This window comes from Marmota marmota, unplaced genomic scaffold, assembly GCF_001458135.2.
Source record: "Marmota marmota marmota unplaced genomic scaffold, marMar, whole genome shotgun sequence".
Classification (NCBI taxonomy): Eukaryota; Metazoa; Chordata; class Mammalia; order Rodentia; family Sciuridae; genus Marmota; species Marmota marmota.
Genome location: NW_026000051.1, coordinates 3,445,088 through 3,457,088, shown reverse-complemented (window position 1 = coordinate 3,457,088; position 12,001 = coordinate 3,445,088). Strand labels below are relative to the sequence as shown.

At 43.0% G+C, this 12,001-nt stretch overlaps 1 protein-coding gene across 14 annotated transcripts in view; it reads left to right on the top strand.

The window, feature by feature from the left end:
* Sptan1 (spectrin alpha, non-erythrocytic 1) overlaps positions 1–12,001 on the top strand; it is a 71,592-nt gene that overhangs the window by 41,519 nt on the left and 18,072 nt on the right. For 9 of the 14 annotated variants that reach the window (XM_048812938.1, XM_048812937.1, XM_048812942.1 and 6 more), the window contains 13 exons: positions 663–767; positions 1,199–1,222; positions 1,773–1,808; positions 4,512–4,559; positions 5,040–5,131; positions 5,761–5,905; positions 5,994–6,175; positions 8,077–8,176; positions 8,292–8,489; positions 8,570–8,716; positions 9,743–9,846; positions 9,978–10,140; positions 10,494–10,508. In XM_048812938.1, the coding sequence (XP_048668895.1) occupies positions 663–767; positions 1,199–1,222; positions 1,773–1,808; positions 4,512–4,559; positions 5,040–5,131; positions 5,761–5,905; positions 5,994–6,175; positions 8,077–8,176; positions 8,292–8,489; positions 8,570–8,716; positions 9,743–9,846; positions 9,978–10,140; positions 10,494–10,508 (1,359 nt within the window). The remainder of the gene's footprint in view (positions 1–662; positions 768–1,198; positions 1,223–1,772; positions 1,809–4,511; positions 4,560–5,039; positions 5,132–5,760; positions 5,906–5,993; positions 6,176–8,076; positions 8,177–8,291; positions 8,490–8,569; positions 8,717–9,742; positions 9,847–9,977; positions 10,141–10,493; positions 10,509–12,001) is intronic. The other 5 variants (XM_048812946.1, XM_048812943.1, XM_015497488.2 and 2 more) reach the window with 2 other exon arrangements.

Below are 12,001 nucleotides of genomic sequence, written 5' to 3'. Positions count from 1 at the left end.
AAAATTAATATTAAAAATTCTCTCTCTCTCTCTCTCTCTCTCTCTCTGTCTTTAAAAAAAAAAAATGTGGGAGGATGAGCTGGGTGCTATGGCACATTCCTATAATCTCAGCAGTTTGTGAGGCTGAGGCAGGAGGATCGCAAATTCAAAGCCAGCCTCAACAATTTAGCAAGACCCTGTTTCATACAATAGAAGACTGGGGATATGTGGTTTAGTGGTTACACACCCCTGGGTTCAATGCCCAATATGAAAAAAAAAAGTGGGAGAAGGATTTCTCTCCCTGCCTCATCTCTCTCTACCTCTTTTTTCTTTCTCTCCCTCCTTTCTCTGTTCTTTAGTCATTGGACTTTAAATCACATTTTAACACTGTTTCTTCCCTTAAAAATATTTACTTAAATCTACATTTGAAGTGAGTAATTATTTTTTATCCATAATTAATCAAGTAAATTTGAGACAGACTGCTTTAGAACCCTATTATTTTTTCCCTTGATAGCTGCAGTCAGGATTTCCTGACCCAGACCCCTTGAAGAGTAGAGAAAACAATTCATAGGACGCCATAGAGCAGATCTTTCTAGGCTCAAGCCATTTTTGTGGATATCCTTGGCCCTCTTCTCCCTTGATTGGCCGTTGTGGGTTTAGTTATGATGGCGTTTGCTTTAAAGGATCTGAAGGCCAATGAGTCCCGGCTGAAGGACATTAACAAGGTGGCTGAAGACCTGGAGTCTGAAGGTCTGATGGCAGAGGAAGTCCAGGCTGTGCAGCAGCAGGTGGGTATCTTCATCTAGGAGCCAGGCATTGTTGCCATTAGGGAGCAACTTGGCTTCTTACTGTGCTCTTCAGTGCTCCCGGAGTGATATTTCAGAGTACAGAATGGTGGCTTGAATGGAGGTGCAGTCCTCTGTGTGCCCTCAACTTCCTTGGGCCATTATCTCTCACTCTTCATCCATTCGGGTGCTTTTGTGTTCTCCTAAGTTTTTATGTACTCCTGTGAAAGTTGTGGAATATTTACATAGCCCTTAATTAATGGCAGTTTCACAAGTTTCTTAAATAAATAAAAGGTTCTGCATATGAATAATGACTTGAAGTTCTGCTGGCCAATGGGCTAGCATTCTAGTCTTTCTTTTGTTACAGTATTGAATGTTTTGGGAGGTTTTATTTCCTGTGAAGATAAAATTGGTTTCTCTCTCTCTCCTTATAGGAGGTGTATGGCATGATGCCCAGGGTAAGTTGCAGGAGCCTCTGTGTGGAACTTGGACATGAGAAGGAGGTAGATCGTGGGAACAATGTAAAGTCAAGAGCTGCTGCTTGAGGATTTCTGTTCCTGAACATCAGAGATCCTTTCGTGTGTAAAATTCTGTGGAAAAGAAACTCTAGATACTGATTTCTATTTGCCTTCTCCAAAAGACCAAAAATTTTATATCCCTTCAGTTTTCTAAAACTTTATGCACAGCTACCACTTTAGGTTTGGTTTTTACCTCTTTCAAAGAATCCTTTCATATGACCTAAAGAAAAGTTGGTCGTTTTCTTATTAAGCTGACTCATTTTCTCCAATTCTACTGGAGATTTGAAAAATTTGTAATTTTTCTATTTGTTTGTATAATTTCTTCCAAAAGTCTTGGGTTTTTTTGCTAGCTGGTGGTAAACTTTTTAAGTTATAGAGAGTGATTCAGTTTTGTTCACTGACCTGTGAACTCCCTTGGGGAAAGCTAGAGTCTTTGGTGGGAGTGCTGAGCCCACCTGCACGCTGCCTAAACTGCTGCTTCTTTAACTAGGATGAAACAGATTCCAAGACAGCCTCCCCGTGGAAGGTAAGAACTCCTTTGCAAGTTATTGTCCCTAAGAGTTTTACAGGAACATGCAGCATTTCATGTCTTTCTGATGTGCCTTTTTCTAAGTATTCTGCTATTCTGGGACCTTTGGTAATCTCTGGACTCATTTGGGCTGGCTTTTTTCTGACCTTGATATTGTGTTCTATCAGTCTCTGGAAATGTGATGTGTAATACACAGAAACAAAGTGCTTATGTTTGGATGCTCAGAGTGGGCAGATCCTGTCTATGCCAGAGACACCTCAAATGCAGCACAGCATCAGACTGGTAGGATGGCAGTCCAAGACAAATGATAAAAACACATAAATGACTGAGAACGGAAAGAGAATCAACCTCACTACCACCACCATTTAATTATCTGTCTAACCTTTGATTCCTGTAGCCTAAGAAAGGTTTCCTGCTATTAAGCTTAGGGACCTAGGCCTATAATTCTAGCTACTGTGGAGCTGAGGCAGGAGAACCTCAAGTTCAAGGCTAGCCTCAGCAACTTACTAAGACTTTATCAAAAAGAAGAAGAAGAAGAAAAGTCTGAGAGTATAGCTCCTGGTTTAATCCTCAGTCCTCAGTACCACACACACATACACACCACGTCATACAGAAAAGTGAGATTTAGTTGGACTCTCAATTCTAGCATCTTCCCTCCTAACCCAGCTTGTATGACTGTCTGTCACTTGATTGCTGATCTCTCCTTTTTTTTTTTTTTTTTTTTTTTTTTTTTTTTTTTGATACTAGGTGTTGAACCCAGGGACCCAGGGGTGCTTAACCACTGAGCCACATCCCCAGCCCTTTTTTTAATATTTTATTTAGAGACAGGGTTTTCACTAAGTTACTTAGGGCCTCACTAAGTTGGTGAGGCTAGTCTCAAACTTACGATCCTCCTGCCTCAGCCTCCCAAGTCACTGGGATTATAGGCATGTGTCTGCTAAATTTCTGCTTTTTTTAAAAAAATAACTTTTTTAAAAATATTTATTTTTTAGTTATAGGTGGACACAATATCTTATCTTTTTTTTTTTAAGAGAGAGGATTTTTTTAATATTTATTTTTTAGTTTTTTCAGTGGACACAATATCTTTATTTTATTTCTATGTGGTGCTGAGGATCGAACCCAGTGCCTCATGCATGGTAGGCAAGAGCTCTACCTCTGAGCCACAACCCCAGCCCTGAGATTTCTGCTTTTAAAAGTATATCTACTGGTGGGCTGGGGTTGTGGCTCAGCGGTAGAGCATTCGCCTAGCACGTGTGAGGCCCTGGGTTCAATCCTCATCACCACATATAAATAAATAAAATAAATGTATTGTGTCCAACTACAACTAAAAAATAAATATTAAAAAAAAAAAAAAAAGTATTTCTACTGAGCTGGGACTGGGTCTCACTGGTAGAGCACTTACCCAGCATGTGTGAGGCCCTGGTTCCATCCTTAGCACCATATAAAAATAAATAAAGGTATTGTGTCCAGCTACAACTAAAAAAAAAATTGTTTTTAAAGTTAAAACACACATACACACACACACACACACACACACACAGTCTGTCTACCTGGTATAGGAAGAAAGCATGCAAATGTAAACCCAAAAGCCTCTCACCGTTTGTCTTCTGCTCATATTTGCACCTGCACTGACCTGTCTGCCCTGTCCTGGGGGCTCAGGCCGCCAACAGTGGGGTTCATTCACTGGCTCTGACTACTCTCATTAAATAGACTCAGTTGAGGGGCTGGGACATTTTTCCTTTGATTCAACTTTCCTCTTTTCAATCTTAATTTTTCTCATATAACAAAAATTGATGGTGATTTGAATAGGTGATAGCTACTTATCTGACCATTTTGCGGTTTCCTGGCACCATAGTGGTCCTCCCCCCAAACTGTGTTTAGAGATCTTTGTGGACACCAACGCCTCCTCTTTCTGAGAGGGTTAGGGACAGGGGCCCTGCACACACCTGCATGTCACCTGGGGCAGATCATGTGACCATGGTGAGCTTACTCCCCTGCTCTTCTTCTCTGGGGGGCTGAAAGGAGTGTGTGCCAAGTGGTTTCTTTCACATAAATTGGGTGGGCTCTATAGTCTGGGGGTACTTAAGATTTTTAGAAGTGAGAAGAGAACTAACTCGCTGACTTATTCCTTTTTCCTTTGGTGAAGCTGTTGACCTTCCTTCAGGAAGATCCTGTTAGAGGGAACAGCAGCCTCATAGCTGTTTCAGACAGGTTGAGTTTTTAGTACACCTCACTATCTGAGCTGCTGGCAAATGTTAAATTGAGTGTTTCCTAGAATGTTCTGTAACATGGACAAGTTTTAAGGCACTTATTAATCTTTGAGCTGTTTTTTCTGCCCAACCGCCTGTTACAATGTGGTTTTTGAAGGTTGGGATGTAGCTCAGTTGCAAAGTGCTTACCTCACATACACAAAGCCCTGAGTTCGATCCCTAGTTCTAAAAAAGACAACATGGTTTTGGTGAAAACTCTTCCCCCGTATATCTAGTCATGGAACTGGGTCTGACTGTGCACTGTGGCTTTTCTCATGTCTTTCTCAGGTTGATAGCTTTTATTAATGTTTCTGTTTTCAATGTTGCTGCTATCCCCTTCATGGTTTTTGGTTGACCATTGGACCTACTTGGTGGCACTTGAAGCTCAGATCTCTGTCTCTTAGCTGGCATAAGCTTGATTGGGTTTTCCTCTTCTCTCTTCCTTATGTAGTCTGCTCGCCTGATGGTTCACACCGTGGCTACCTTCAATTCCATCAAGGTAAGAATCAGCAGCTCCACTGACCCTCCTGCTTTCCTTCACTACATTCCTTTCCTGTCTGCAGTCCCTGGATCTCCTAAAGATGCCCCTGAGCATCTGGGGCAGATGCCAACTCTTCCCAGGTCTGCTCTAGCCTGAGGATGCAAAATGGGCAAGTGTTGGAGCTAGAGGCTCTGGCATTGTTCAGGAGGCAGGTGCCACATGCCAGGCCCAAGGCCAGAATAGAGTGAGGATGAGTTAGCTGTGTGTATGCCTGTTCCAAAGGGGATTCCTAGGTCAGGCAATTGGGTGAATGCCAGTCATTGGATATGGCTGATTTTGATTTCCTGAAATTTTGTTGTTGTATACTCATTTATTCCACCAGGAAGGTTGGACACAGGAAGTTATATGTACTGTCAATTTAAGTCATTTTCCAAAGATCTGGTTGTGGGTATAATGGAGGAGGATGGAAGCAGGGCTGACATTGCCACTTTCCCGCAGGAACTGAATGAGCGCTGGCGGTCCCTGCAGCAGCTGGCTGAGGAGCGGAGCCAGCTCTTGGGCAGTGCCCATGAAGTACAGAGATTCCACAGGTGAGGGGGCCAGACGAGGGAGAAGGGGGACTGTCTGCCTGATGTGGATGGGCAGACTTACTGACTGGGGTCCCAGAGTATCGGCTGGGCCTTGCTAATATGTGAACTCTCTGGCACGTAGGGCCATATCTGTCACAGGCTGATGCTTGTAAGTACTGAGAGTGCAGACGTGGTGTTCCTCCTCTTCCTAGAACTATAGGTGCTTACCTCTGACAAAGGTACAAATACCAGAAGGATTTTTTTCTGTTCATCCTGGAACCAAGACAAACAATTCTGATAATTTATTTATTTATTTGTTTATTGAGTTTTTATCTTTGCTGTACTGGGGATTGAACCCAGGGTGCTCTACCACTCAACTACTTCCACAGCCCTTTTTATTTGTTTATTTATTTTATTATTTATTTATTTATTTAGTGCCAGGGATTGAACCCAGGAGCACTTTATCATTGAACCACATCCCCAGCCCCTTTTATTTTTTAAGACAGGGTCTCGCTAAATTGCTTAGGGCCTTACTGAGTACCTTAGTATCCTCCCGCCTCAGCCTCCTGAGCTGCTGGGATTATGGGCATGCACTATTGCGCCTGGCTAATCTCAGTGATTGTTAATCTGAACGAGTGTTTGATCTACAGAGATGCCGATGAGACCAAAGAATGGATTGAAGAGAAGAATCAGGCTCTAAACACAGACAACTATGGTCATGATCTGGCCAGCGTCCAGGCCCTGCAGCGCAAGCATGAGGGCTTCGAGAGGGACCTTGCAGCTCTCGGTGACAAGGTGAGAGGTGCATGAAGCAGAGCCAAGTCTTACTCTCTGCAGAGCTCAGCTCCCTTATTTGTGTTTTCTCATTGTTTTCTTCCCATAGGTAAATTCTCTCGGGGAGACAGCCCAGCGCCTGATCCAGTCTCACCCGGAGTCTGCAGAGGACCTTAAAGAAAAGTGCACTGAATTAAATCAGGCCTGGACCAGCCTTGGGAAACGTGCAGACCAACGCAAGGCGAAGTTGGGTGACTCCCATGACCTGCAGCGCTTTCTTAGCGATTTCCGGTAAAAATTAAATATTGCTCAGAGATCTAGAATATAGAATCATCTTTTTAAGTCTGTTTTCCTGTGTACACACATGTAGACATTCTCACCTCCTCATCCTTTTGCTAAATGTTTTTGTTTTTTTTTAGTTGATAGACCTTTATTTTATTTATTTGTATATGATGCCGAGAATCAAACCCAGCGCCTCACACATACCAGGCAAATGCGCTACCACTGAGCCCCAGCCCCATCCACATGCTAAATGGTTTTATATTTTTCACTTAATATTGATATACTTTAGTCTTTTTCATCAAAAAAATTTTTAGAAGCATTTCAAGGCCACAGAGTATCTGAAAGAATGACAAAAGGAGCAACAGTGATGCTATCACCAGTAGTCACCAGTTAACTTTATTTATTATCTGTGGACACTTTTTTGTTTAAGCACCTGTAAGCAGGTTGAATATCCCTGACACTTTGCCTCTGAACACATGAGCATACATCTCCCAACACTGACAGTAAACTACCTAGCTACATTTCCATTATCACTCCCAAAAAACCATGTGTGTCCATATTCAGTTCGTTTTTCAGTCTTTATATATATATTTATATTTATACACACACACACACTCTCTTTTTTTGTTGTTGTTGTTGTTTTTGGGGTTTTTTTTTCCCCCTTTTTTAGAAGGGAAGAGATACTGAGAAGTGAACTCAGTGGCACTCTACCACTGAGCTGCATCCCTAGCCCTTCTTTTTTAAATTATTATTATTATTTTGGGACAGGGTTTTGCCAGATTGCTGGGGCTGGCCTAAAATTTGCAATCCTCCTGCCTTGGCCTCCTGAGTCACTAGGATTATAGGCCATGTGCTGCCATACCTGCATTCCATTATATATTTTATTACTAAGGCTTATTCTTGATCCAAGGTCCAGACAAGGATTCCTAGTGCATTTGGTAGTCTTGTCTTAGTTTCCTTTAACCTAGAACAATATCCCTCCACCCTTTCATGACATTAGCTTTTTTTTTTTTTTTTTTTTAGTCCAGGACCGTTGTCTTGTAGACTGTCCTTTGGTCTGGTGCCTCAGTCTTTTAATGGTTACATAGTGTTCTGTGGGGTGGGCAATGTGTAACTTGTTCAGTAGTACTGTCTGGGTGTGTTGTGCTCTTTAGCAGTGTTCTTGCCCACATACGTATGTGTGCAGTGTCAGGTGATTCCTATTTGGATGGGAGTAGGTGGATGAGGCCACTTTCCTTTCTAGGTCTCAGATAGGGTGTCTCAGTTACTAATTTGGGATTTTTTTCCTCTTTTTTGAGGCAAAGATCAAGTAACAAGTGTGCCATACCCTGGTTCTTAATGTAGTCGCTGTTATGTAGCCATCATATCTGCCAAGTTTGGAAGCCTTTTTCTTACCGTAGAGTAACACTCCATCCCTTAGCTAACCACTCCCAGGACTTAGGATCCTCTGATCTGCTTTGTATCACTGTGTATTTGCCTTTGGAAAAAAAAATCATATGCTATGTTGCTCTATATACTTGTTACCCCCCCTTGTACTGGTATTTCCATGAAAAATGGATTAAATGTGCCTAGGCCTAGGGCTCCAAGACTTTGTCCTAAAGAAAGACTTTTTATTTGAAGCCTTCAAAATGGGTATTACTTCTGTTAGAACTTGGATTCCACACGGTAAAAGGTCTTAGTTGTAAGCTATTCATTTTCCCTTTGAGAAATGATGGGCTTCCTCGCCCCCGCAATATTTCATCAAGAAGAACAAGAGGCTATGAAACCCTTTGCCTAGAGACCCAGCACATGCAGTAGCTGACTAGATTAACCCCAAATGACCTTCTGAGGCAAGAATGATGTGGGTCTGTTTTCCTGGGCGGGAGGTCTGCTTGCCAGGTAGTGTAATAGTCCCTGGATCTGGTTTCCAGGGACCTCATGTCTTGGATCAATGGAATACGAGGGCTGGTGTCTTCAGATGAGCTAGCCAAGGATGTCACTGGAGCAGAAGCTCTGCTGGAGCGACACCAGGTGGGTACACCTGCCTGCTGAGTAGCCTCGCCCCTGCCCATGGTTGTGAGCCACTCGTTGACACTTGCATGGGCATCTTCTGCCAGTTATCTAATCCTTTCCCTCCACTTGGCAGGAACACCGGACAGAAATTGATGCCAGAGCTGGCACTTTCCAGGCATTTGAGCAGTTTGGGCAGCAGCTGTTGGCTCATGGGCACTATGCCAGCCCAGAGATCAAGGAGAAACTCGATATTCTTGATCAGGAGCGTGCAGATCTGGAGAAGGCCTGGGTTCAACGCAGAATGATGCTGGATCAGTGCCTTGAATTGCAGGTGCGTGTGGCCTAGGTTTCTGACCAGGGGTTTCCTTGCAGAAGGCCCCATCTTCTCACTTGGCCTGTCTGCCTCTTCAGCTATTTCATCGGGATTGTGAGCAAGCTGAGAACTGGATGGCTGCCCGGGAGGCCTTCCTGAACACTGAAGACAAAGGAGACTCACTGGACAGCGTGGAGGCTCTGATCAAAAAACACGAAGACTTTGACAAAGCTATCAATGTCCAGGTGAGGCCCTCAACAGTAGAGTCTGAATCTAGATTTTTTTCCTGATTGGCATTTTCTCTTTTTAACAGTTAGAATGAAAAACAGTCACTGACTTGGTTTTCTCAGCTAGAGAGATTCAACAGTTTCCTTAAATTAAAATATTTTGTTTTGGGGGCTGGAATTGTGGCTCAGTGGTGAGCACTCGCCTAGTGCATGTGAGGCCCTGGCGATCCTCAGCACCACATAAAAAATAAATAAATAAAGGTATTGTGTCCAACTATATCTAAAAAAATAAATATTAAAAAAAAAATCTTGTTTTAGGGCTCAAGGTTTAGCTAGGTGATAGAGCCCTGGCTAGCATTCCAGAGGCCCCAAGTTCCATCCCCAGTACTGCAAACAAAACAAAACATAAATACTGGTGTTAACTACAAAAATAAGCAATGTAGATACCATTAAATCTCCAAAGAATGCCTCTGTGGTCAGAAAATTACTTTCATAAATAACTTTTTAAAAAACTTTTGGAGCTGGGGGTGTGTCTTAATGGTAGACTGTGCTTAATACGCACCAGGCTTTGGGTTCAGTCCCAATACAAAAAAATAGACTTATAAATTTTTAAATAAATTCCAGTAGTGTTGAGGATTTAGTATTAGTTTTGTCACAGAAAAAATCATTTCATTTTTAAAGGAAGGAAATGTGGGTAGGTGAGTATGTGAATATAAAAAACAAAACACTATTCTGTTTTTGATAGAAAAGTCTGATAACATTTTCCTATTATGCAGCCTTATTGTTTGACATTTACTAGTGTTCCAGCATTTGCCCTACCCCAATGTGACCCGGAATCTTCCTAAATTAAAACTCTACTCTAGTCATGATTAAAATCAAGCTTTCTTTTGGCTTTTTACACTCCTGCTTCTAAAGTGTCAGTGTATTCTGATCCTGTCACTAGCTAGTTCCCAGTCACCCAAAATAACTGTTCTCTTCTGCAGACCAGCAGTGTAGAAAAGCCCAGCCCTGGCTAACTTCACCTTACCCTTTGTTTGCCCCCAGGAGGAGAAGATCGCCGCCCTGCAGGCCTTTGCCGACCAACTCATCGCTGCCGGCCACTATGCTAAAGGAGACATTGCCAGCCGGCGCAATGAGGTTTTGGACAGGTGGGTGTCCCGTGGCACAACAGTCCCAGCTCTGGCAGGATTCGAGCCCTCATGCCTGGCCTGCCTGTCTTCCAGCTTCCGTCTCCATCGAAAGGGCTGTTCACATTTGCTCTTCTGGTTCACTTTCTCAGGTGGCGACGCCTGAAAGCCCAAATGATTGAGAAAAGGTCAAAGCTGGGAGAATCTCAGACCCTCCAGCAGTTCAGCCGGGATGTAGATGAGATTGAAGCTTGGATCAGTGAAAAACTGCAGACAGCAAGCGATGAGTCGTACAAGGATCCCACCAACATCCAGGTAAGCAGGGCTGATGGGATGAAATAGCCCCATGTTACTAAGTAGGTTCTGTTAAACAAGGTATCTTTGAAGGTGATATACCTGTAAAACACTTTGCGGCCATGGTGAAGCCAGTGACAACTATTTTAATAAGCTGACAGTGGAAAGCCTCACTAAATGGTTAGAGCCATTTGAAAGCTGCCTCCCTAAGTTGTCTCTACCAAAGCCTGCTACAAAACATCTATGTAACCCCTCTTATTAACTGCGCTGAGCTTCCCAGGGGAAGTATAACAGCAGGGTGAGTCTGTTTAATAGCTGATACTTGTGTTCACATCAGTGTACTGAACTCTTGTTCTTTTAATCTGTTTTTGTAGCTTTCCAAGCTGCTGGTAAGTTGTCCATGTTTTTAAGAGTTAATAGATTCATGAGCTGTGGTATTTGTGTTCTCTGTGGAGTACTGTTTCTGTGCCCACATGTGGTCTGCTGGTGTCTTCTCATCCAGGCTTTTCATTTCTAATCCTCCATCACCCTCCATCCAGGTGTCCCTGTGGGATGTGCTTTCTCTGTTGTAATTAGCCTGCAACCCTACCCTCTCTGCTCCCCCAAGTCAAGTTCTGTACAGTGTTTGATTTGCGGGGCAGTAGTTAACCACTTTCTTTCAAGAGATGCTTCTGTTGAAAGTGGAATAAGTAGCTTTTCTGTACAGACTTTTGTCTCAGTCTTGCTGTGGCCCAGGCAGGGCAGTCTAGCCTGGGGTGGGGGGTGAGAATTGGATACATACCCTTTCTGGCATTCAAAGGTGCTGCCCCCTGGAGAGGTGCAGGTAGAGAGCTGTGGAGAGACATGGTTTGCGTCCAGATTTGAGAGGAGCAGGAGCAGAGGTTAAGAAAGGAGCAGGCAGATGTTGCACAGCGAAAGGAGACACGTCCATCAGCAGGTAGCTCAGAAGTAACACATCCGCACCTGTAACTCCAGCAACTCAGGGGTGAAGAATTTAGCAAAACCCTGTCTCAAAAAGAATAACTATAAAGCTCTCCTAAAAAAGAAACAAAAAAATAAAAGGGCTGGGGCTGTAGTTCAAGTGGTAAAGTTTGTCCCTGGGTTCAGAGTCTCCCACAAAAAAAATTTTTTTTTAAATGAATTTTTTTTAAAAAGTTGCATGTCAGTGGAAGGAATGTGTAGAAAGAAAATAAGTGGGGTTTGAACCAGAGTGGTTGGAGCAATACATGAAAGAGGGACTTAGAGGGCTGAGGCTATAGCTCAGGATAAAATGTTACCTCTCGTGTGAGGTACTGGGTTCAATCCTCAGCACCACATAAAAATAAATAAAGATACTGTGTGTCCATCTACAACTAAATAAATATATTAAAAAAAAAAAAAAGAGGGAGTGACTTTTGTCAGGGTCTGTGTTTTGAGACAACCTTTGTCCTTGGGTTTTCCATCAGGAGGGTGGGGTATGACCACACCAACATGTCATGTTGGTGCCGAATTGAGCCACTGCAGGTGGGGTGGGGAGGCACCCTCTGACAATTGCTGCCTCTGAAATGAAACATTTGATGCAGAATTCTTACCCAAATCTAGTGCTTTTTTTCTTTTAGTTTTTTCCCCCCATTAACGCTTTCCCCTAAGACGCTGCATTTCTCATCCAAGTGTTTTTGCAGAATCATGCTGCAGCTGTGTCCCTGCAATTGCTTCTTGTAGTGCTTCAGCGCCTTTTGTTTCTTCATGAATTCTTGAAAACCATTGTAGTTCTACAGCCCTCTCTTCCTAGCAAGAGTAAATTCCAACCTGTCATCAGGCCTGTGTTTTGACAGTAGCCCGATGTTTTGATTAATGACAGCTACCAAATTATACACCAACAAAGCCAAGTTCTATAGGAACT